Genomic DNA, 23,440 nt, shown 5'->3' with positions numbered 1-23,440 from the left:
TTCTTATCCTGGGTTTCTTCCATGTTCTGGAGTCAATGTTGTCTCAGTGACTGCAACTTCCGTGTCGTCTCATACCAGCCTTGCAATTGGATTGACTGTATCTGTAGCCAGTGATGGACTCGTTATTCTCCATGAATCGAGCGAATGGCGCAATTCCAAACACCGAACCAAAGGCCAACTCAGCACAACTCAAATCGAAGCGCTGTAAGCATACTGTACCTAAGTAGCAGCAATCTCGCACAGGGTTGGCATAAAATGATTCATAATCGCAGTAGGTCGTTGATTAGCAACCCTGTGCCTTAGTGTGTCCTTCTACCCAATCAGACTTGTTTATTCGTACATGTCCTCTTAGCTCCGAGGGCGGATTTACAAGCATCGCCCTTCTGAAATGTTCCCTTCAGCGAGATGGAGGCTTACATTTAGACCTAACGCAGGTGCGATTTCTCAGCACTCCAGTCCATCCATATACAAACTGTAATGGAAGTTTAATCGTTGATGAGTCGTTATTACGCCCTGTCGGTGTTTAGAGCTTGACAGACTCCGACACGGCGGTGACTCTTTTTGCATAACGATACACTACCCTACTTGGGACAGCTACTATAGATGACTCTTTTCTTTTGCTGGCTTGGCAACAATATCAATAAACCGAATAGTAATGTCGATTTCCGTAGCATCCATCAATTCCTATCCTAATTCAAGACATTCCCCTGCGTCCCGTGCCTGTGTTTGTGCTTGTGCTCGCTTGCCGTCCGTCCCATCTATTCAAAACCTGATCCCCCCGTTCACTGTCACGATGACAAGGAGGATGACCTTCCAAAAAATGTAAACTCAAATATTAACTATCTACCTTTACTAATTGCTGAGGCCCCCTACATTAGCATCTAGGCACGTCAAATCACATATCGCATCACATCACAGTAAACACTAAGAAGTAAAACCAAGGCTTATCAATTGACCACTGGGCAGAGCCAAGCTCGCGATAATATTACAGTGTGCACCCTTTTAATGTAGGGCAGTTTCACATAGCGGCCGACTTATAACCTCCGCATTGTGTATCGCCTATTCGCTTCGCATCATGTACCCTTGCTGAAGCCTAACTCCGCCTCAATCGCTTGTCAAGCTGTCATTAGCCAAGCCCGTCAAGATTCCTGCAAAAGGGATAGCAAAGCGAGAGCGAGCAACCACTGATAGCTCACAGTATCCGGGGTCATGGCGCAGTCCGCGGGCCACATCTATACGTGTGAACCTACGTATCACTTGTAATTTGTAGGGCTGAGGTGAAGTTGAACTCCTCCTCACTGTATGCACCGGGTTTGAGCTAAACACCGAGTTATGCTTTGTACGTACGGGCCAATGGTTGGCGACTGATCACCATCATGTTCCTCAGCCGCAGTTGATAACAAGTCAAGCTTACACACGGCCAAGCTTTTTGTTATAGACAACTAACAGTCGTGGCTTATTAGGTAGCTATGAAGCTTCCCTGGAGCTGTTAATAACCAGGCAACTTAATTCCGCTTTCGTCGCATAAGGAATTATCCCACGATCCCATGCCGGCGTTGCTGGGCCATTTGTCTTTGACGACTGCCTGTCTCTACGGGTAATCATTAGGCATCTCTCAATACTGCGTTAGTTTCCAGGCACACGATTAAAGCATGTTTGCACATCCTTGTTCAATTCTGCAAGTGCCGGTAGAGTAAGTAGCTTTTCACGATATCATCCGACTATCCGCAATAGTCAATATTCGTGATGACAGCCAAAACTCAGCCAACTCGGCTACGCGGCTTTGTCAATCGGTTCAAGTTGATGCCGAATCTTACTTGACAAGAAAACAATGTCCATGTTATTGCCGAATCATCAGTGCGGATTCCCGAGTTCACCGAGCTAGCCCATCAGTCAACTCTGGGTGTGTGTCCGCATGCACGGTTTTTACACGGGATTGACATTGACAAAAGAGTCACACCTTTTTTTTCTTCTCTGCCTGTCTGCTTCGTCTCGTCTGAAACTCCGCTTTTTCTTTTTTTGTGGATATTCTTGTATTTTTCGTTCTTTTTTTCGCTTCCATCACCAAGAGTGGCTACCCATTCTACGGTACTCGTAACTCGCTAATCAGATCAGAACGGCCTGCTCGGCGGTACTTGTTGAACAATGGGTCCTTTCTTCTTCTTTTTTTTTTTCCCTTTCCTTGGGCTGGGAGATTTCCGAGCCGTTCCTGACAGCCCAGACACCGTTTATTGGATGCAAGATCCCTTCGATTCATGTTCTTCAGCCCAGCAGGCCATGCACAGAAGGTTGAAGAGAAGGGCTCAACATTGCGTCCATCGGCTTCGACCGTCTGCATAAGAACCCTAGTTGGGAATTTTAGGATTGAGTGATACCATTTCGAGTCATCAAGCCATACCGTAACGTGTTCTCAAAATGGTTTAACATACAAGCCAAAGTCCGCTTATTACTGTGCGCATATGGGCTGCAAATAGGTGACACGCAGACCGTAACTTACATACTTGACCCCTTTTGACCGCTGGTCTGGTTAAGGTTGTCCACAATACAGTCAGCATCGCATCTTGAAATAGCGGAGATTGGTGAGTTGTATCGCACATTCACCGCGCAAAAAGCCCGTCAGCCAGCGCCCGCTAAAATTAAAGCACAGCGTACCTTTTATCTCATGTTCAGGCTCAGTCAGGCTCACGTTCAAGAATAGGCGTAAGCCGGTGTTAAGATTTGGCGTTAACTTTGGTGAGGTTACCGGATTGGGTTGTTTTAGCGGATGGTCCCTTAATCTGCTTTGTCAGTCGGTTCTTGATTTCTTGCGTCTTCTTCTCGGCCGAAGGTTTTCTAGCTCCCATTGGGGGGTGTATTTATGAACGATCTATCCACTTATCTCGTAACACTGCCTGTTTTTTCACACCTTGATTCCTAATGCGATCGATAATTACTGATGAGTGAGAAGCTTCTACAGGATACTATTTCTTACGGCGGATTGATTGTATCATGTTTGCGATGACGCGACATTGATGATTAAAAATAAAATAAAAATCACAACATGTATATACCGTTATGCCTTTCTTTGCACATTCATCTGTTGGTGAAAGCTTCCATTTCCTCGTGACTCTTGCGGAGATTTTTCGCATTCGGATCTTACAAGTCTCCGTTGCCGACCCGAGCGAATCCTTCCACACGCCCGCTGATCAGAGATCTAGTTATCTCTGTGATCGACTCAACTCCGACTCGGTAAAAAGAGTCACATCACAGCAAATCCCCACGGAACTTCATAATGGCCGATCTGCCGGCAAAACGTGGGGAAGCGAGCAAAGATATCCCACGTTTATTTCCTAGCCCCGAAGGATCCGTCGCATTCATTCGTGACCATTATCGCAATTTGACATAAAGCCGCAAATTCCGTTTCATTGACGTCGTTGAAGCTCAACCCGTGCTAGCTTTCAGTTTATCAGGATATCACATTGATACCTTCAAAAACAAACTCGCGGAAGCTTGATACGGACGGCTCGGCACATGCCAACCCGTCGTCCCTTCGACTCAAATAGATTGATGACGTTAATACTCGAATCAAGTTGAGCTTGTCATTTTTAACAAAGACAAAATGGAATTACAAAGCAGACCACAAAAAACAACACCACAGCCGTGCTTTGTCAGGCACGCGAGTTCATAACGCCACGAAACTACGTCGTCGAACACAGAGCCACGCGCTCTCCTTTTCCTCGTCTGGAAAGAGATCATCTATCGATCACATATCTCGCCTTGATACCCAGTCATCGCGGGCCAAAAAATCCCAACTCTATCTGCTATGTATACACACTTCGCCATCTAGTCTTGGCTTTGTGGGAACCGACGTCACTTCAGGGTATGCATCGATCTTCCAAATTTCCCGATCCAACCGTCTAGTCTATCACTAGAACTTCCGAGGCGATTTTCGTTCAGATCGGTACCCTCAGTGACGCAAAAGCGACTCAAAAATGTGAAACATATACTCAAATGGGGAAAAGAATATTTCTTTGATTAATGGGTCAACAAGTTTGGTGATGCATACACATGGTGTTTTCGCAGTTTTGCAAAACTCCGAATGATCTAACATCAGTGATGGGGCGGCTAGACGACCTATGGATAGAGCGGCAACGTCGAGCATTCAGCGATGGATGTTACTACGGTGTCGGTCCTATTTCTAATAACATTTCCCAGGTTATTGGCAATGTTGATATGACGCCAAATGATCTTCTGTCGCATTTCTTGAACGAGAAACAATGCTTACCTGAGAGAGTCACCACACACACCTGACACTATTGCAGTCTTGTTTCTCAGCAACCCCTACCTCGAATCGAAGACCTGATCCAACCAGGTCGATTATAAGGGTCCTTCTCGTTGGTGTGCTAGTCCTCTGCGCTATCCCTCAAACCCGTCTCTTGCTACGCTTGCTCTTGGTATTGGTTGTATAGCCAGGTAGCGTGAGAAGAAAGCTGCGTGGGTGTGTCCTTTTTATAGAACGGTTGAAAATACACCAATTCCATTGAAAATAAGCCCCTCTTTGAGATATCGCAAGGACTAAAACTAAATTGTCATTCAAAAAGGATAGTGTTGTTTGCAACTGTGGTGTACTACGTGTTGCTCTAGGTTAGATACTATACCTACCAACAGCAACCACACTATTCGGTTTCAACACCTTGATGTTAAAGTAAAATGAGTACCTTGACGGCGACAACTTTAGTAACGGTAAGTCTATCAAGTTTTATATTGCTAACTAGTAAGGTACCTATCAAGAGTGGTGCAAATGAGTCTGGACCTGCGTAGTACCAATCGCATAATTCGAAAATATATATGACTCGCATGTTTTCTATTATATACACGATGAGCAATATTTCCTTCTTTTCGAACCGTTTTTTCCCTTGATAGTCTAGATGGTACAATAACCATTAACAAGGATTTGTGTCACCACCAGCTCTTTGACTGCACATATGATTATGAGATGCTATAACTATATATAACACATGAGATACTAAAAAGCCTGCTTAAAGGGAACCGTATGCATGCAGTGCCTTTTGTCTGGAGTCATGATGCTGGATCTGACTAGTAATTCCCCTAAATGCGTCTTATAAGTCAATGAAGCCTAGAGGCAGTTAATATGGATGTCGAGAGAGACCATGCCGTGATATATAGCGGTTAGTGCAAGAATGAGTAATCTCTTGTTTCCCATTTGCCGGTTGAAAGGATCTGTTGTATTATTTGGGGATGCAGTCCTTTTGTACTGGGCGTCTATAAGTCGCACGGCTCTCAACACCCAATGTTCTGGAAGACGCTTAGTAGACCTTCAACTCTAGGTAGAATATACATATTCGCCCTGTATGGATTATTCTGACCATATAGCAAGACAACTCATTGCCTTACCTATACACTGACTCTCCAGTACATAACTAGCTCTAGGTTAGCAGGTCAAGCGAGTCATGCGACATCAATCAAGCAAATCAAGGTGGAAATTTGTCAGTATAACAGACACTCAAAGTTAGCATGAAGGGCCAAAAATCTACACTGCTCGTACTTCCTATCAAAACCTAAACAGATTCTAACTAACACTTCGAATATTGGCACCTCATCGGTGAGGGGCTTATATACTCAAATTCAAGGCTGACGGCCATAAGCCCCTATGGTGTAGTGGTTTATCACGCAGCTCTTATATATCCAGGATTCTTTGGAGATATGCTGAGGTCGCGAGTTCAATCCTCGCTAGGGGCACCACATTTTTTGTGTTCTGATGTTTTGCTATCATTGTGTTGACCTAATCCTTCTGAAGTGATTTGTGCTAGACTTTTTTCTTTTTTTAATTTTAGTTAGGTTCTGGTTTGGACAGACCGGTCGGTTACTAGTTACAGTATGAAGTGCCTCACAATCTAGAGCACCCAGTCATGGAAATAGTATTAAATGATATTCGCTTTTGTCTATCCCAATTGTATTCAAACAACCTACTCCACTCGCAACTTTTGCTTGGTTCGCTTCCGCTTGCCTCCGACTTCCCTTCCTTCCTCCACCTCCAGTAAAGCCTCGCGCTTCTTCTCCGACACGAGCTTGAGCGCATCCCGAACAACACGTGTTTCCAGGTTGACTCCCTCTTCTTCCCAGGCCTCCATATCGCGGCCCACTCGCTTCTCGATGGTCAGGGCCAACTCCACATCACGTTGTCCCACAAAGCTGACAGCCTCACCCTTACGACCCGCACGGGCTGTACGACCTACACGGTGAATGTAGTCGTCGGGGTCGCGAGGCAGATCGTAGTTGATAACGAGGCTGACTTCAGGGATATCCAGACCTCTGGCAGCAACGTCGGTCGCCACGAGAATACGAGCTGCTGAAGCACGGAAGCGGGCCAGGTTGTCGATTCGTTGCCTCTGGGGCAGCTTGGAGTGTAAAGACGTGACTCGATGTTCCAGCATGCGAAGTAGATGGTGAAGGTAATCGGCAGTCGAAGTTCGGTTGCAGAATAGGATAACAGTCTTGTCGACATTAACCTCGGTGAGTAGGAAGGTGTGGAGGTAGTGTTCTTTATGCGTTACAGGAACCTTGATATACATCTGCTTCAGTGTTGCAGGAATAGCCAGTGTCTGTGTGTCAACCTCGCAAACAAATACTGGCTGCTTGCCCGGCTTGATAGGCATGTCCTTCAAGGCGCGGACCTCTGGGGTAATAGTAGCAGTGAAGAGAAGAGTCTGTCTTTCGGTGGCTGGTGGCAGGACTGATAGACATTCCTCCACATCAGGAAGCATACTGCCAGGTCCGGTGGCGTTCAAAAGTCGATCGGCCTCGTCAAGAACCACATATCGAACTCTCCTTAATCCACAGATTGTGTCTTCCCCGGAAGTACGAATATGATCTGCCAAACGTCCTGGAGTTGCGATTATAACGTGTGGTCGCTTTCCAATCTCAATTGCCTGTGTTCGCATGTCTGAGCCGCCGGTCACCAAGATAGCCTTGAGACTTTGAGGAGAAGAGATAGCCTTGAACTGCTCGAAGATCTGAAGTGCCAGTTCTCGGGTTGGCGTCAAGACAACAGCAAATATGGCAGTAGGATCTTCAGACCACTTCTGCAGAATAGGCACCGCGAAAGCAACTGTTTTACCTGAACCTGTTCTACTGCCACCAATGCAATCCCTTCCATTCAAGATCTCAGGAATACAGCCCTTCTGAATACCCGTGGGTCGCTTGATAGCCATATTTCCTAGCGATTGAACTAGCCATGGTCGTACATTGAGTGCGGAGAAAGTGGTGTTTGGGTCGGTAGGAGCTTGAATTGAGTTTTTGGGTGCGATTACAGGCTTTGCTTGAATTTCCTTTTTGTCTGCTTGAACATTTCGCTTAATTCGAGAAGGCGCCGCGATAGTAGACAGCACTCTATTCAACTCTTCATCATCGTCATCCTCCGGCTCAACGTTTTCATTCTCATCCTGCGATATTTCTGCAGTCCTGCGACGCTTTCGAGATGCGCCACTGTCGAGGTAATCGGACTCGTCGGAAGATAAGGCGGCACCAGATAGAATTTCTTCATCTGATACAGAAGTCGCATGATCTGATTCAACGGAAGGCGCCATATTTCGAGATTTGGTTACGAATTTAGGAGCTGGTAGAATCAGTCCGAGTGCAAGCTTGCGCCAATGCGAAGTTCGATTCGATGGACGGGACCTGAAATTTTTGGCGGTGACTGGTGTCGTAAAATCGCCCGTGGGACTCTTTGGCCCACTTGGGACCCCACATAGATGTAGACGCGCGCTTACAGCATGAGAAGGCACTAAAAACACTAATCACTTATATAGGTAGGTATATACGTTTGATTAAGGGAATAAGACTGATTCTCCTGAGATGCAGACTAAAATCATTTGTCTTGTATATATCATATCAAGTATCAGTACACAAGTTTGATGTAAACAATCGGCGTCTGTTTTGCGTCGTCAAAGGGTGAGATCGACCATCCAATGCGACAGGGTCTTTGTGACGAATAGGAAGACATGCCCCGGGATGCATTCAGCTGTAATGTTACTGTAGTTGTGTTTTGGATTTCTACTCGCTGGATGGACCTGTCAATATGAATTGTTTTGATGATTGATCGATTCCTGCAACATGCCAGGATACTCTGTATGCCAGTATGTTCTCAGGGGCTTCTTTCCATAGGAGGCACTTCTGAGCATGTTCAACTTGCCAATCAATACTGTACTAAGGTACCTAGTCCAGTAGGTACTAAGGTCAGTAGGCAAGACCCACTGACTGTCGTAATCTGATGAGTGTTTTTGAAACGATGATGCAGAAGAAGGCTTGGGCAGGCTGACAGGGTCGTCGGCATATGAGTGAGACCAAGTAAAACAAAACAGAAGAGTGCATATCCAAGACACCAAGGATTGGGGGCCATAGCTTAAAACCTGAAATTCGGTCAATTGTGACGACGAAAATGACGATGCGTGTACCACCACCAAGTTATATATTCAATCTTTGGGTGATTTATCAGTCCATGTATTCTCTTTCAACTTCTCGTGTAGCAAAATTTTGGCTTTATATAGAGGTCCATGCGAGTCGAGTCGATCATGTTCATCCCCACCATCCATCTCATGCATGCTCATTGATCTGATCATGCTTGGACTGTTGGTTATTGGTGATACCTCGCACATTGTAGGGACCTCGGACATAGCAACCCTCGTACCATGCTTTGTGCTTGTATATACCGAACCTAATAACAATTTATAATCGTACGCGTGTATGGTATACAGAATTTGGCGAGAATCTGAGACAAGACCCAAAACCACCAATCCATGGACGGATAGTCCGTCTCTCAGGGTTAACCTTAGTCTAGGAGGTAGACAGTAACAGCTTGAGCTTCATCCCCACTCAAGCCTAGCGCCCAATGCTTGCAGGGAAGTTGAACCGCTCAACGCCCCCGCGCCGCAGACAAAGAATGGATGAGCTCAGGTACACTGCAGGGGTATCTTCCACTGAGCTCGAGGGGTCATAGGTGCCCTAGTTCCCATGGAAGCGCCCCCAGGTCCAGCTGTCCATCAAGCACAGGCAGTCACCTCAGTCACAAGCCCACTCAAGGGACCCGATCCAATCAATGCATCTACCGTGAACGCCATTACCAGCTTACGCTTCCTCTTTTCTCTCATTTCTTGGTCTCGTCCTCTCTCATCTCTTCTCTTTCTCCTGGCTCCTCTCGTCTCGGCTTCATTTACTTAACTTGACGACGTGTCGTTGGTTGACACGATTTTTTGTCATATTGGACCCTGCAACTGTCCTGGGTCTTGCTACGGAATACCCAATAAATACTTCCCTTGCATTTTATATCCACTCGCCTCGAATCGTCCCTTCCCCGCTCTTTTGCGTGGGCTGTTGTTCTCCTGCGCTTGCCTCACCTTCTTCGACAACGGCGTTTGTATTTCAGTCTCGCTTTGATAACTTGGTTCATCACTTCCAAACGCTCGCTGTGTCTTTTATCAGACTTTGGTCATTATCGAAACCCCAAAGTTACTTGGACCTTCTTGTATCTTTATATTCCAAACACCCGACGACGCTGGCCGCTCGACGACTTTGCCGCTACAAACCCGATTATCCGAACCGATTGTCTCCAATATTATAGATATTGTCTTGGAGAAGCCCTCGGTCAACCGCAAGAACAATATCTTCTGGCTTTGACTCACATCTCACACCTACGCCATCCGTAAGCTGTAGTGACCAGCACGATCCTCAAGATGGCCGACCAACAGTCTCAGGGCACCGACCCAACTCCCCAACCTGTATGCTCCCATTCACCATACTCATACAGCTTGAGCTACTTACTTACGAAACAATAGCAACAACCTGCCGCTCCTACTCCGATCTCTCTCCCAACACACAACTCTGGCCCCTCACCTGTCCCTCTTCTCCGACCTGCCATTCCCGGCGCAAGAAGTGGTGGAGCTCGCACACCGAGACTTGGCCTTGCTATTCCTCCATCACCCAATGCCAAACCAGTAGGCAACCAAGGAGCACCAGCAGCTGCTCCTTCAAGACCGCCTCTGCCAACTCTACACCTTGCAACTCCCATGGGTAGCCAAGTAGCCCCCCAAGAACAACTCCCTCGATCTCAATGCGCCACTCAGCCATCAGCAGGCGGCGGTAGCGAGAGCAGCGCTGCTCACTCAAGGTCCGGCAGCTTTGGTCCCCTAGATGGCCGGGCAAGCAACCCCACTTCTGCAGGATCTCAATACTCAGCTCTATCCTTTGCCTCTCAATATGGCATTGGTGTATCAAGGCCCCAAGGAACCCCGGACCCTGTGTCTGCTGTAGGATCTATGTATTCGGAGAGAAGCGAAGGTGGCGTTTCCATGGAGCGTGATGGAAGCTTGCAGGGACTGGAAGCTTTCGACAAGCTGACTATCGAGAAAGCCAGAACTCTTGATGTCGATGACCTCGATGAAGAGGGTTGGAGGATCGCCAGTCTTGAAAAGAGAATTGTCGAAATCGGAAACCTTGGTGAGGGTGCTGGTGGCGCCGTCACAAGGTGTAAGCTCAAGGGTGGCAACACTGTGTTTGCTTTGAAGGTGAGAGACGACTTGGGATATAATCACGCCCAGTTACTAACAATATCTAGGTCATCACTACGAATCCGGATCCCGACGTGAAAAAGCAGATCCTCCGAGAGCTAGGGTTTAACAAGGAGTGCGCTTCAGACCATATTTGCAAGTATTATGGTGCATTTGTGGACCCATCCACTGCCACTATCTCCATCGCAATGGAGTTCTGTGAGGGTGGCTCACTCGACAGTATTTACAAGGAAGTAAAACGCCTAGGAGGCAGAACGGGAGAGAAAGTGCTGGGTAAAATTGCCGAGGGTGTTCTCGGCGGTCTTACATACCTGCATACCCGACGAATCATTCATCGAGACATCAAGCCCTCCAATATCCTGCTGTGTCGAGACGGCGCCGTCAAGCTTTGCGATTTCGGTGTCTCGGGCGACTTTGGTACCAAGGGCGAGGCCAATACTTTTATCGGCACCAGTTACTACATGGCCCCTGAACGCATCACGGGCCAGTCGTATACTATTACCTCGGATGTCTGGTCAACAGGAGTTACTCTTCTTGAGGTCGCCCAACATCGATTCCCGTTTCCAGCAGATGGCACCGAGATGCAACCGCGTGCCAATCTCATCGATCTCCTTACCTACATTGTGAGGCAGGATGTGCCAAAACTGAAGGACGAGCCTGATATGGACGTATACTGGAGTAATAACTTCAAATACTTCATTGAGTGCTGGTAAGTTATCTGAACCCTAATTGCATCCTCGCTTGCTGACATCATTGGAGCTTGGAAAAGCAACCCAACCGCCGAGCCAGTCCCTGGAAGATGATGGAGCATCCGTGGATGGTTGAGATGCGCAGCAAGCGCGTCAACATGGTGAAGTATCTTTCTTACGTCTGGGGCTGGGGAGATCAGCCCAAGGACTCTTAGAAGAATTCACGAGTCGCTCAAGCCTCTGACGAGCAGAACTTCAACCCAACCCTAGAAGGCCAGGCTACCAGTGAACCTCGAGACACTCATAAAGCAGAGATTGCTGAAGAAGTAGTTGAGATGTGGGGGCAGCTTGGATTCGTTAATCGAAGACATAGCTCCGAACCATGAACACTGTTTCTCATATCATCAACCGAAGCAGATAAAACTATACTTGGCGACAGCAGTTTTGTCTACACCCACGATGATGTAAACAAAGCTGGGCATTTGTCGTAACCATCTTTCTACTGCTTATCTCAATTTACAACCAGGGGGATGGCTTGGGGAATCCGCAATCACATTGACTTGTGAAGGATTGCAAGTCACGAGAATGGAAACATGTGTCTGCAACATTAGCAAACTTTGAGTATTGGATATCGGTCAGGAATGGGTTGTGAGGCAGTGTATTAAAACTCAGCGAATTACGCATTGAATAGACGTCATGTCTGACCGCAAGCGCATCATTTTTATTATATTCTCCCAGTTCAATAGATGGGTATCAAACTTCTTGGCTATATGACTTTCCCCGCACAATCCAATCCAGATATCAAACACATATATGCACTCTAAACATTCCTCTGAATTTACTCGGAATCCGCAGGTGGGTCTCCCATGAGCTCACGCAGGGCGACAGTTGCATATGCACTGCGTCCAAGCTGGAATTTGACAACTACTGCGATCTTGCCAGGCTCCTGAACAACAGGAATAGCCTCGGAAGTGTTCTCCGAAGGAACTACCTCCCCTTCACCGACTTGACTACTGGCATCTGTCATCTCGACTTCGGTGTTATCCTCAACCTTGGTCTTCTTAGCTGTCGAGTTGGACTCGGCATCCTCTCGAGAGCGCTTTCGATTGGCTGCCTTTGAGGCTTTGATGTTATCTAGATCGGTCGGGTGCATCTGCTCCGTGTCATCGGAGTATGCGCGGACCTCAGCAGAGGGCGTGGCGAGGAAGTGGTTCATAATCTTACGGTATCGGCCGGGCAGACTGAACTCGCGACGCATACGGCGCATCTTGTAAGGATCGAGGTTTCCATTCTCGTCACGCCCCATAAACTCCTTGTAGAATTCGCCGATGTCGTTCTCAGGGTAGACAACATCGTAACCTGGTGTGGGCAGTACGATGTCAAAAATGGTGTAGTTACCGCTGGCTGCTTCCTCGGCTGTAAGTGGGCGAGCGCGAACAGGAGTGTCCTCATCGTCTTCAACAGGGTTAATGATATCATCACCGTCTTGGTCCTGGCCGCTGACGAGGGGTGTGGTCTCCGCCGGCGCAATGATGAGATCGCCAGGAATGACGCTCTCGCCGTGAAGCTCCCATCGATGGCTGGCAACGTGGTTCCAGACGTAAGACTGGTAGGCATGGAGATACATTGACCGAAGTCCACGGGTAATATGAACCAGGGATCCAATAAAATCACGTCGAGACTGAGCTCCTTGTCGGTTCAAATGCCTGAAGATACAGTTCTCGGCAGAAAATCTTCGGGGCATAATGTCAATGGCTCGTCTAACGTCCTTGTTTGTAAGGAAGAGCATGCAAGCTTGGTTTCGTAGGTATTCATCTCTCTTGGAAGGCTCTTCAGGGATCTCGCCCGCCTCGGCCTTTTGCGCAATCTCGTCGTCGTAGTGGAGCAGCGATTTGACTGCCTCTTCGTACTTGTCTCCCAGAATAAGTTGACCAACTTGGTGAGTGCCAACCTCGTGGGTTCCAAATCGCTGGTGACCAAAGTAGTTGATCCATCCGTGTTCATTCATGTGGCTTAAGGAAGAATCAACATTCTTCTTCAGCTTTTCGACCTGTTGGGCGATGGACTCGTCGCTAGAGTCGCCAACTATCTGGCAGTTCTTAATCGCAATAACGAATTCGTTACCGAGAAGTTGTCCAAGGTAAATTGGCTTATCCTTGTACTCATAATCGCCAGTCGAAACTCCCCAGATTCTACCGTTGATACCGGCAAGGTTTCTAGGTCGCATGTATCGCACTGAACATCTCTGCACTGTCGAGGCTCTGCGGTCCTTGGTTCCCGCGTATCCTATGACTTGGGGCTTGACCTTGAGAAACCGGGAGATCTGGTTGACGGCATCCATAGTGTCCCGATTCTCCTTGAACAAGGTGAAATGCAGGTACTCACCAGCGGGTTTCTCATCGCGGCCACCACCACCTCGACCACCACCACGACCGCGTTTCTTGCTGTTGGCTTTCCGTGGAGGAATAAGAGTCGCGATGATAGCGCCATCGTCGGCGGTGTTGGTGTCTATGCGCGACTTGAAGATACGTCGAATCTCCTGGTGGACCTGACCTCTCTTTGCTCTGTCGTCCATGGCCTCCGAAGTAACCGTCTTTCTCTTGTCGTTATCGGGACCTGCGCCAGCCTTGTATACTTCGATCAGCTCTTGAGCAAAGCGCTGGTCAGTCAGGCCTTCAAGAATCGCTGCATCCTCAGCTGAAACTTCGTTGACCTGCTCGGATTGAGTAGCAGGCTTGGCCTCGTTCGCAGTCTGGTTCGAAGGTTGATTTTCCACATTTTGCGTAGGCTCTTCTGGTTTGGCCTCCTTGACTTCGGACTCGCCATTTGTCTCCCTTTTCACCTCTGTTGCCTGCGACATTGTCAGCGCGTCAGAAAAGTCGCAAGGCACGGTAGTACTCACTGGTACCTCTTCACCTGCGAGGCCAACTTGTTGAAGGTGCAGAACCGAACCATCTTCGTTAATCTCGTTGACTTGAAAGTCTGAGAATCTGTCCCAAGTTAGTCTCCCAATTGCTGGTCTGAAGATTGACAAGGCGCATACCTGGTGCGCATCTCGCCAGTCCATGATATCGCCAAGGGTGTTACGCGCTGGCTAATACCGATGGACCGGGTGTAGGATGTTGTACCGCGCGCTGTGTGGTGATTTTGTTCCGCCATTGTGACTATTGCAGCCGAGATTGAGCTGTATATCAAAGTTGGCGTAATGTTGCGACAGCTATGTTTGTTTCGTCTCAATAATTGCTTGGCGGGGCAACTTTGCGATCTGTATTTTTTTTCTCCGGCAGTATTTTGATAATGGTTGATTGAGGAAGGCGGTGATAAGCTTGACTTGGTGAGCGAGTGCAATGGCGTACCTCAAATGGCAGGCGGTCAAAGCTGGAATATGAGAGACGATAGAGCGCGACCAGATACTTTTTGTTACCTGTTTGGATTTCCCCCGAAAGTGTTACAAATTTCCTAATTGATCATTGTAAATGGATGACTTTTAATTTTACATGGAGACAAGGTTTGGAGTCTCTTTTATATCGGCGCAACTTTAAAGTTCTCAGTGTTGTAGGCTGCAATGTCTACCTTTGATAAGAGCTACCTACTACCTATACCTAATCTATCTCTACTTTAATTAATATGCAGAACTATTTCATAACAAATATGTGTATTCGTCTTTGCCGATATCAAATAACAACTCAGCAGGTCGGTGGACCGATGCAAGGATAAGATGCGGTAGTAGCTTGAGTTCGACTAGTGGAATATGGGGAAAAAGTGCCGAATGTCAGTCAGTCAGTCAGTCAGTGAGTGCAACAGATTGTATAACTAAGGTAAGAATGAAGTCAGCTGAACATGTTTTCGAGACATTCCTGAGGCTCTTGGGGGTCCATTTAATACATAGTTCACGTGGTATAATGCACCCCTGGTGGATATGATGGGTCTTCTCTCATGCATTACATGTAATTGCCGCGCAAAGAGCGGTCATTTTATCAATCAGTTAAGCAAGTAATCACATCTTGAAATGTGAGCACACTAACAAACCATGTCTCCTCAACATTCAGAAGCCGGACAGACCCCCTCTCTTGTACGAGTCACTCAAAGACTGAGAAAGTTGCCCGCATGACAAGTTTACTTTTAGAATTTGTACTTGTACTTAATTTGATACCTTGTTTCTACCTACTAGGTAGACTCTGCACGGCACATCGGTTAATAACTCGTCCATTCATCCATTCATTCACTTGCAAGGGTTGTTTTTTGTTGCGCACGCACTTGCGCACACGAGATGTGATCCGGATCCAACCGCCCCTCCTCTCGCTCTCTCGCTCTCTCGCTCTCGTGCTCTCCTTTCTCTCCAATTTTCATCTTTTCTCATCACTTGCTTAATTAAAAAACAGACCAGAGTAAGGCCACCTTGAACCTACCTTGGTTATCGACCTAGATGTTCTTGTTTCGCCTTTCCTCGTGAGAAAAACCGGGAAGAAAAAAGTCACTGCCCAAGTTGCCTTCCAGTCGCTTCTTGTCCTTGCGGTTGACTGCATCGGGCCCGCAATTGATATGTCAATCATGAGCCGCAAAGACAAATGTCGGAAAAGACTCTGTTATTGCCATACGTCTCTCTGCGTTGCTTCAGCCTGGATTTAGAAAGACAAGGTTGATTGTTTGTCATCATAACGCAAGTGCAACTCGTACTCTGAACGAGTAACCCGGGTCAGGAGCAACCCGCTGTACATCTTGTACCGAAATGCCAGTAATGAACGGCAGATCCGCGATACCGAATCGCAATAGCTACTCCCAGGTAAGGAACGACAACCAAATATTGATTTCCTAAAACCTCGTATCCATTGTTACATACAATCACCTACCTGCCTACCTAGCTACTGGGATTGTGTATTGTTCTTCATTGCATTGTCTATAATAGACATACCTGAGAGAATCTTTGCATCTCATTCCTTGCTCTGACGTATTGTCTATGCTTTACTTTATTACAAAAAGCTGATAGTAAAACCCACAGACGCCGTTGGCTGCCCGCCTTGACCGTGAGCGTCGGCGTTGGAGCTCAATCAATGATCAGGCTGACTTCATGTCGTCCTCCAAAGGCAAAGGCAAAGGTGAGCATCTTGAGTTACCTACTTTGGGCACAGTTCAAAGACGCAGACCAACTCACAACCCACAGCCCCTGCTACCAATTCTGAACAAAACTCTCAGCCTCAATCGCAACCAGGGCCTTCTACATACAAGAAACCCCTACCCCCTAGAACAGGATATGATGCAGACGTGCTCCGTGAGATGTGCGACACTGTCCGCACCAGTCTACATGAGGGTCGCCCTGAACCTCGATGGGAAGAAGTCATGGGATTTCTGAAAGCAGTTTTGAGGGACGAGAATGACGGTAGTCGTGCCATAGAATTCGACACCATCCGGAACACGCACCTGAACAAGCTTATATCGGATATAATGGATCCGAAATATCGACATCCCAGGGTACCCACGAGATTTGCAGCGGATATTCAACTGGTTGAACGTTTAGAGCGCAAATGGATCGAGCGGTTTCGAGGTCCCTACTTTCATATCGAGGAGCACCGCTACCGCGAGCTGCCCAAGAAGGGCCGGCTCAGAGATGTGACGCCGAACCTTGATGCTGAAAATCCTGAGGACCGCTGGCAAGCCAATAATGGTGAGACACTATCAGAGATGGAGGGAAATCTGGAGATCGAACCTGGGCAGTAAGATACTCCCGTCTTCATAAACTGAGCTGTTCCTAACATCGAGGCATAGCTGGTGGCTCAATTTGGCTTGCGCACATCGCGATGGTATCGTTGATAGCAACCGCGAGAAACCTACCAAAGGGAAATACGGAGTTGCCGTTCTGCCGTTGCTAACTGGGCAAGAGAATATTGACTACGATGACGGGGCCATACGATATGTCAGACAAGGTAGAATCGCAGACATTCATGTCTCGCTAATATCTCAGGTGGGTGCCACATTTCGCATCCTGCGCGGCTATCACCTCAGAAGCCCTTTTGCACCAAAAGCCGGTATACGTTACGATGGTTTGTGAGTTTGTCCGGCATCCAAACCATAGCTGCCTCTCTAACAGACAGCAGGTACACAATACGCCGATATAGTCAATGGTTTAACGAAGTCAGCGACCGGCACCATATGATGCTGACTCTGGAAAGAGTGAGTGACCAGCGTCCAATAGAGGATATACTTAATATACCCCGTCCATCTGAGGTAGACGATTGGAACCTCTACCAGAAATACGAGAGCGAGTTAGTCAAACAGAAGAAAGGGGCCAAAGCTTTTCTGGATTAGAAATTGAAAAGGGCACAGGAGGATGTTAATCGGGAGGAATACCGGCGGTCCAACGACTTTCGTAACTCGCTGGTTTATAGATTCAAGAAAGAAGAACTTCTTTGATTTGGCAGTGGGAAGATGGAGCAGCTGCGCTACACACTCACAAGTCTCGATACTGAAATGAAATGCTAGCAACACGATATTCAACGTTCAATCCTTTCCGAGTTCGCCAGTGAAGTCTTGTAAATGCAAACCGAATTACGAATTGAAGAGGGCACGGCCACATTAGGAGGTCTTCAAGGGTTCATGCCATGGCGGGGCATGACTTCACCCCGCCACCAAAGCTACCTCCAGTACTTTGGCTACAGCAAATCAGGCTCTTCTTCCCCTTACACGACAATCTCCAACAGACAAGATGGGCAAAAACGACAAAAAGGGCGCAGACAAGGGCGGAAAGGCCAAGGGAGGAGACAAGGGTAAAGATGCCAAAGACACCAAAGACTCCGGCTCTGGCGGCAAGGCAAAAGGTGCTCAGAGCATCAATGTCCGTCACATCTTGGTGAGTTGAGTCGTACAGGTCTCACCCCATCATTACAACTGACGAAGTTGAATCAAAAGTGCGAGAAGCATGCCAAGAAGGAGGAGGCTCTGGCAAAGCTAAATGATGGTGTCAAGTTTGACGACGTTGCGCGAGAGTTTTCCGAGGACAAGGCGAGACAAGGCGGTTCCTTAGGTTGGAAGACCAAGGGTAGTCTGGATCCCAAGTTTGAAGAGGTGGCTTTCGCTCTTGAGCCAAGCACAACCAACAGCCCCAAATTCGTCGAAGTCAAGACCGGGTTTGGATATCACATCATCATGGTGAGTTTTACCCATGCCCAGTATGTCTTGGCACATCATCTAATATTCATGACCAGGTGGAAGGACGGAAGTAGACAACTTAAGCTCAAGCCCATCAATGCATTAGTCACAAGAGATACACACGAAGCAATTTGAAAGTCAGATGATGCCCAATTTTTTTTATTCCTCTCAATGGCCATGAGACGTAAGGCCTTAAACCCGTTTTAGATGCCAGTCGAAGTGGCTAGAGTACAACACGCATGTGTCAAGCGGTCATGAAACCAAGTCCGCACCTCTAATTCATCCTCACATCCAACGCCGCTTAAGACATTTACTGCTCGGTCTGGAAGTAGTTCAGGAGGATAGATCGCTCCTGAGACTCCTCACCCCAGTCCTTAACAACGACGCAAGAGCAGTTGACGACCTTGCGAGCGTTACCCTCACGGTCGAGAACGCCTGTTGAAACTTGTTAGCACTTACGGATCCTGCTAGTTGCGATATAGGTTGTAAAAACGTACAGAGACCGGCCCACTCGCCGAGCTGCTTGCCGTCGGGGATCTGGATGAGAGGGATGTTGTGCTCGTTGCAGAGAGCGACAACAAGCTTCTTGTAGGCCTCCTCCTCGCAGTTCTCGTTCAGGACACACATGTGAGCCTGGCGACGGTCAAGAGCCTTGGAAGCCTCACGGAGACCACGGGCAAGACCATCGTGCATGAGAGAGAGCTTCAGGACACCCTTGAGAGCATCGAGAATGGACATCTGGCCCTTGGGGGCATCGCCGGAAACCTCAACAACATCGGCGACCTCGGGGGTGTTGTCTTCTACGTCCGACTATAGGGAGAAACAAACATTAGCCAACATGTCGACTTTTCGGTAATTATTTTATTGTTGTTCCCCGCTGACGTCGCAAATTGGTTCTCCAAGTCGCAATTGCGGCCTGAACAGAGCAATTGGCGAGCAGAGACGGATCAGTATCAAAAACTCACCATCTTGAATATTTTTTTCTCGTCGGGCGATCCTCGAAGATTTCTATGTGTATCAAGGAAAAGTTGGAAGGGGGGGTTAAGTCGTGATCTGGAAATGTCTTCGTTTAGTTTGACTGGGATTTGCCGAAATCTAAACGAGGAGTGCGCAGACCCTTAGGGCAAGTGCACGGACCCGTTAACCACACAGTTCATCCGATGAGGTACCGGTTATTTTTGTTTCCTCTTTGTGAATTTGAGCTTTTGTTCCTTTACAGTCTTCATCAACCGACAAGTCAATTTTTTTTTTTTGAGGTATGTATGACTTACGCTTGCAGCGAGTCGGATCAAAAAAAGGATGATGCCTTTCACCATGGCAAAAGGGTAGCAATCGAGGGTATCGTCGTCGACCGTGAAGAAAAGACCGATCTTTTCAACAATGGCCGGAAATACTTGTCACAAACTGGCGACTGTATCCTCGATACGCTTCTCCTCAGCACTGGGCGGCAGAACCCTCGCGATCGATCGTTGAGGGCACTCTCCTCGCTCAAAGGCCCTTGAAAGGCTAACATGAACCTTGTCAGATACCTCATTTCCCCGTCCCGACTTGAGAATCTCGTCAAAACACCGCAAAAATGGTCCGCACTTCCGTCCTCCACGATGCTCTCAACGCCATGAACAACGCCGAGAAGGCTGGCAAGCGCCAGGTCCTGATCCGACCTTCTTCCAAGGTCATCATCAAGTTCCTCACTGTCATGCAGCGACACGGCTAGTATGTGCTACAAATCTTTCATATCCGTCTTTCCCCCTCCGATTTCGTGTTAGTCTCCACTATTCGATACGGCAAAAATGGTCGACGGTCCTATTTCACCATGATCCAACCACCATATGTCGTCGAATACTATCCCATCTCCATCACTCGGCATGATAACTAGGGCCACCGTCGATACTGCCCCACGACTCAGCCCCTATAAATTGCCGATAGATTCAAACTCGGAGACTTACACGTTTTTCGGAATCCTTCTCATGATGTCTAACGTTTAATCTCTCGAAACATAACTAACATCCTTCTGGCATCGGGGAGTTTGAAGAGATAGACGATCATCGATCCGGCAAGATCGTTGTCCAGCTCAACGGCCGTCTCAACAAGGTCGGAGTCATCTCGCCCCGCTACAACGTCCGCCTTTCCGAGCTCGAGAAGTGGGTTGTCAAGCTGCTCCCTGCCCGTCAGTTCGGCTACGTCATCCTCACCACCTCTGCCGGTATCATGGACCACGAGGAGGCCCGCCGCAAGCACGTCTCTGGCAAGATCATTGGCTTCTTCTACTAGAAAGGGACGGGAAACCAATCAAAAAGTGATTTAAAAACCAACAGGCATTCTCGGCGTTAAGGAGGACGATGATGACTAGGACCGATGCGATTACATAGCCAAGTCGCTTGTCGCACACGCGAGCATACCAATTGAACCTTTACGAGATGCTCAAACCTAATTTTTTCATATGCAATCGTGATATGTTGAACGCTTATACTTGGGATGTTTATCGAGCCAAAGTTATATACGTAGTACAAATCTGTTGGCAAATGGCATTGCTGTTCACTAGGCTCAGGTTATATAAACAATGATCATATATAAGGACTTACTCTGTGTCTACAAATATTCTTCATCAGCCTGGTATCATTGTTGACTGTCCAAGCTTGAATTAGCACCAAGAGGTTCAAGTCGTTGTGCCAACAAAGTGCCTGCAGCGCCGTTGTTTTCTTTACCAAAACCAGCCAATTAAAGCGCATCGGCCAAGATCGCTGCACTACCTCAGGTCTCATATCAATATTGAGCTTCATCTTGAGACATGATATTTAACCATGACTCTATGATCCCTGAACCTTCTTGTTGATTCGTTTTTAAAAAAAGATTGGTTTCTAACTAGAACGGTCGGAACTTGCGGTCGCCATTTTTTGCTGCATCTTGTGTTTGGCATAGAAGCCATACATAAACATGATTTCTTTGCTATCATTTCGCGCCTCTCAACGGCGTCAACTGTTATCCGTCGCAGTCCTCACATTGTTCTGCTTCTGTGCTTATACTCTCCTCAGAATTCCACCCGAGCAGACAAGACACTATCAAATAAAAACGCAAGCGCCCTTGGAACCTTCATCATCACCAGGGGTAGTATCACAAGAGGAACAACTCGTCGAGGGAAGCTCGCAACCAAGACAAGCTCCCGCTCCAGAAACTCATCCCATAACTTATCTCATGGGTAATGCTCAACAAGAGCTGGAACAAATCAAGGCTCGACAGTCCAAGACGCTTGATGAAGCGGTCAAGGAGTATCGACGACGATATGGAATGCCACCACCGCCTCATTTCGACAAGTGGTTTCAGTTTGCAAAGGACAATAACGTCAAATTGATTGATGAGTTCGACACGATATATGACCTGATCACACCTTTCTGGGGATTAAAGCCCAAAACCATCCGGTCTCGAGCCAGGGAGGCATTGGGGTTTGACAACGGGTTGATCGGAGTATCTATTCGAGACCACAGAATCACCTATATCCAGAACGGTGTCGAGTGGCAGCAAAACGCTACAAAAGGAATGATGAGCAAATTTCTCAAGTATCTCCCGGATATGGATCTTGCATTTAACTTTCATGATGAGTCCCGTGTTATTCTGTCCCACGAGGACTTGACAAGATTGGTAAAGACAGCCAAGGAGAAGACCATGCCTGCAGCGTTTTCGAAATCACAACTTGCCAATGATTTTACTCAAACAAATGAGCAGCTGCATGATGGGAAGTCGTTTGAAGAAACGACTCTGACACGATTCAATTCTTTTGCCCACCAATCAACCTGGGCCCATTCGCGCTTGTCTTGTCCACCGGATACACCAGCTCGATGTCTCGAAGAAGACGATACTGTCGATCATCGAAGCAGGTACGGCATGAGTGATCTTGGGTTCGTCTACAACACAACCGCCATGTCCGATATCTGTCTATCACCCAGCCTCAAGTCCAACTTTGGTTTCTTCGGTGGCCCAAACACATACCGGATTGTACAAGATCTCTTTCCCATCTTCTCACAATCCAAGATCTCGTCCTATAGCGATCTCGTATACCCTTCACCCTGGGACTGGGCTGTAATGGTGGAACACGATGAGGAAATGGATATGGAGTGGGTTAAGAAGGAGAGCAAGCTGTACTGGCGGGGTTCAACGACAGGGGGATATAGCCGCAATGGTCGCTGGCGACGTCAACACCGCCAGCGTCTTGTCCAAAAGCTTAATGCACGGGACCAAGCCCAGATTCTCACGAGGCAGCAGGGTAAACCGTCTTGGGGAGCCAGCGAGGTTCCTCGGGGTGACTACAGTGACATGGTCGACGTCCACTTCTCTCACGTCGGCCAATGTGACCCAGGCGACTGTGAAGCGCAACGAGCATTTTTTAACGTCACCGAGGCTGTCGACCAGCAAGATGCGTGGTCCTACAAATACCTCCTCGACATGGATGGCAATGCATTCTCAGGTCGTTTCACTGCCTTTCTGCGCAGTCGCAGTCTGACGTTCAAGCTCGCCGTGTTTCGCGAGTGGCACGCTGAATGGCTCAAGCCATGGGCTCATTACGTGCCACTGAGTATTCAAGGAGACGACTGGCTCGAGACAGTTCGCTTCTTCGAGAACGAGGAGACTGGTCGTCGAGAGGGCGAACGCATTGCTGCTGCTAGCCGCGAGTGGGCAAATCAGGCTGTTCGCCAGGTCGACATGGAGGCATGGTTTTTCCGCTTAATGCTAGAGTAAGACTCCTTCCTGTACACTTTATTTGTGCCCTCCCAAATAAATACTGACATGATGCAGATATGCTCGAGTGATAGACGACAAGAGAGAAATTATTGGCTACGATCGTAGCAGCGCAAACAACAAGCTGCCTAAAAATAGTCTCGTGGAATGAAAGGGCTGAACTTCATTGAACGACACACGTGTATGGATTATGAGAAATAGAGCAGAGGGAGGACATTTTGACTTGCGAGGCATGATTGGCGTTATGGTTGATTGCATCAAGATATCAGCATTATATATAAGCAAGTCTCAAGATAGAGCAAATATATTGTTTAG

At 47.7% G+C, this 23,440-nt stretch overlaps 8 protein-coding genes and 1 non-coding gene across 9 annotated transcripts; 6 read left to right on the top strand and 3 right to left on the bottom strand.

Moving 5' to 3' along the window:
* Nucleotides 1-5,644: 5,644 nt before the first annotated feature.
* FPOAC1_011078 lies at nucleotides 5,645-5,739 on the top strand. Its single transcript has one exon. It is a non-coding gene; the product is annotated as a tRNA-Ile (tRNA).
* A 227-nt stretch (nucleotides 5,740-5,966) lies between these two features.
* DBP8 (putative RNA helicase) lies at nucleotides 5,967-7,586 on the bottom strand (the record flags this gene model as incomplete). The annotated part of the gene is made up of 1 exon (XM_044855464.1): nucleotides 5,967-7,586. One exon carries the CDS (start codon nucleotides 7,584-7,586, stop codon nucleotides 5,967-5,969), a length of 1,620 nt encoding a protein of 539 aa, XP_044702777.1.
* A 2,142-nt stretch (nucleotides 7,587-9,728) lies between these two features.
* Nucleotides 9,729-11,466, top strand: FPOAC1_011076 (uncharacterized protein; the record flags this gene model as incomplete). Its single annotated transcript, XM_044855463.1, has 4 exons — nucleotides 9,729-9,773; nucleotides 9,831-10,559; nucleotides 10,610-11,271; nucleotides 11,322-11,466. 4 exons carry the CDS (start codon nucleotides 9,729-9,731, stop codon nucleotides 11,464-11,466), a joined length of 1,581 nt encoding a protein of 526 aa, XP_044702776.1.
* A 623-nt stretch (nucleotides 11,467-12,089) lies between these two features.
* Nucleotides 12,090-14,410, bottom strand: FPOAC1_011075 (uncharacterized protein; the record flags this gene model as incomplete). The annotated part of the gene is made up of 3 exons (XM_044855462.1): nucleotides 12,090-14,102; nucleotides 14,154-14,241; nucleotides 14,295-14,410. The coding sequence occupies 3 exons, from the start codon at nucleotides 14,408-14,410 to the stop codon at nucleotides 12,090-12,092; spliced, it is 2,217 nt and encodes a 738-aa protein (XP_044702775.1).
* Nucleotides 14,411-15,989: 1,579 nt separating this feature from the next.
* FPOAC1_011074 (uncharacterized protein) lies at nucleotides 15,990-17,554 on the top strand (the record flags this gene model as incomplete). The annotated part of the gene is made up of 5 exons (XM_044855461.1): nucleotides 15,990-16,034; nucleotides 16,251-16,347; nucleotides 16,413-16,962; nucleotides 17,015-17,293; nucleotides 17,344-17,554. 5 exons carry the CDS (start codon nucleotides 15,990-15,992, stop codon nucleotides 17,552-17,554), a joined length of 1,182 nt encoding a protein of 393 aa, XP_044702774.1.
* Nucleotides 17,555-17,951: 397 nt separating this feature from the next.
* Nucleotides 17,952-18,468, top strand: PIN4 (Peptidyl-prolyl cis-trans isomerase pin4; the record flags this gene model as incomplete). Its single annotated transcript, XM_044855460.1, has 3 exons — nucleotides 17,952-18,095; nucleotides 18,155-18,394; nucleotides 18,451-18,468. 3 exons carry the CDS (start codon nucleotides 17,952-17,954, stop codon nucleotides 18,466-18,468), a joined length of 402 nt encoding a protein of 133 aa, XP_044702773.1.
* A 236-nt stretch (nucleotides 18,469-18,704) lies between these two features.
* RPS12 (40S ribosomal protein S12) lies at nucleotides 18,705-19,362 on the bottom strand (the record flags this gene model as incomplete). The annotated part of the gene is made up of 3 exons (XM_044855459.1): nucleotides 18,705-18,829; nucleotides 18,892-19,204; nucleotides 19,360-19,362. The coding sequence occupies 3 exons, from the start codon at nucleotides 19,360-19,362 to the stop codon at nucleotides 18,705-18,707; spliced, it is 441 nt and encodes a 146-aa protein (XP_044702772.1).
* A 608-nt stretch (nucleotides 19,363-19,970) lies between these two features.
* Nucleotides 19,971-20,665, top strand: CRP27_2 (40S ribosomal protein S22; the record flags this gene model as incomplete). The annotated part of the gene is made up of 2 exons (XM_044855458.1): nucleotides 19,971-20,087; nucleotides 20,420-20,665. 2 exons carry the CDS (start codon nucleotides 19,971-19,973, stop codon nucleotides 20,663-20,665), a joined length of 363 nt encoding a protein of 120 aa, XP_044702771.1.
* Nucleotides 20,666-21,586: 921 nt separating this feature from the next.
* On the top strand, nucleotides 21,587-23,276 carry FPOAC1_011070 (uncharacterized protein; the record flags this gene model as incomplete). The annotated part of the gene is made up of 2 exons (XM_044855457.1): nucleotides 21,587-23,121; nucleotides 23,183-23,276. 2 exons carry the CDS (start codon nucleotides 21,587-21,589, stop codon nucleotides 23,274-23,276), a joined length of 1,629 nt encoding a protein of 542 aa, XP_044702770.1.
* Between the last annotated feature and the right edge of the window lie 164 nt (nucleotides 23,277-23,440).

This window comes from Fusarium poae, chromosome 4 (assembly GCF_019609905.1).
Source record: "Fusarium poae strain DAOMC 252244 chromosome 4, whole genome shotgun sequence".
NCBI lineage: Eukaryota > Fungi > Ascomycota > Sordariomycetes > Hypocreales > Nectriaceae > Fusarium > Fusarium poae.
This window is presented reverse-complemented; position numbering and strand designations above follow the sequence as displayed.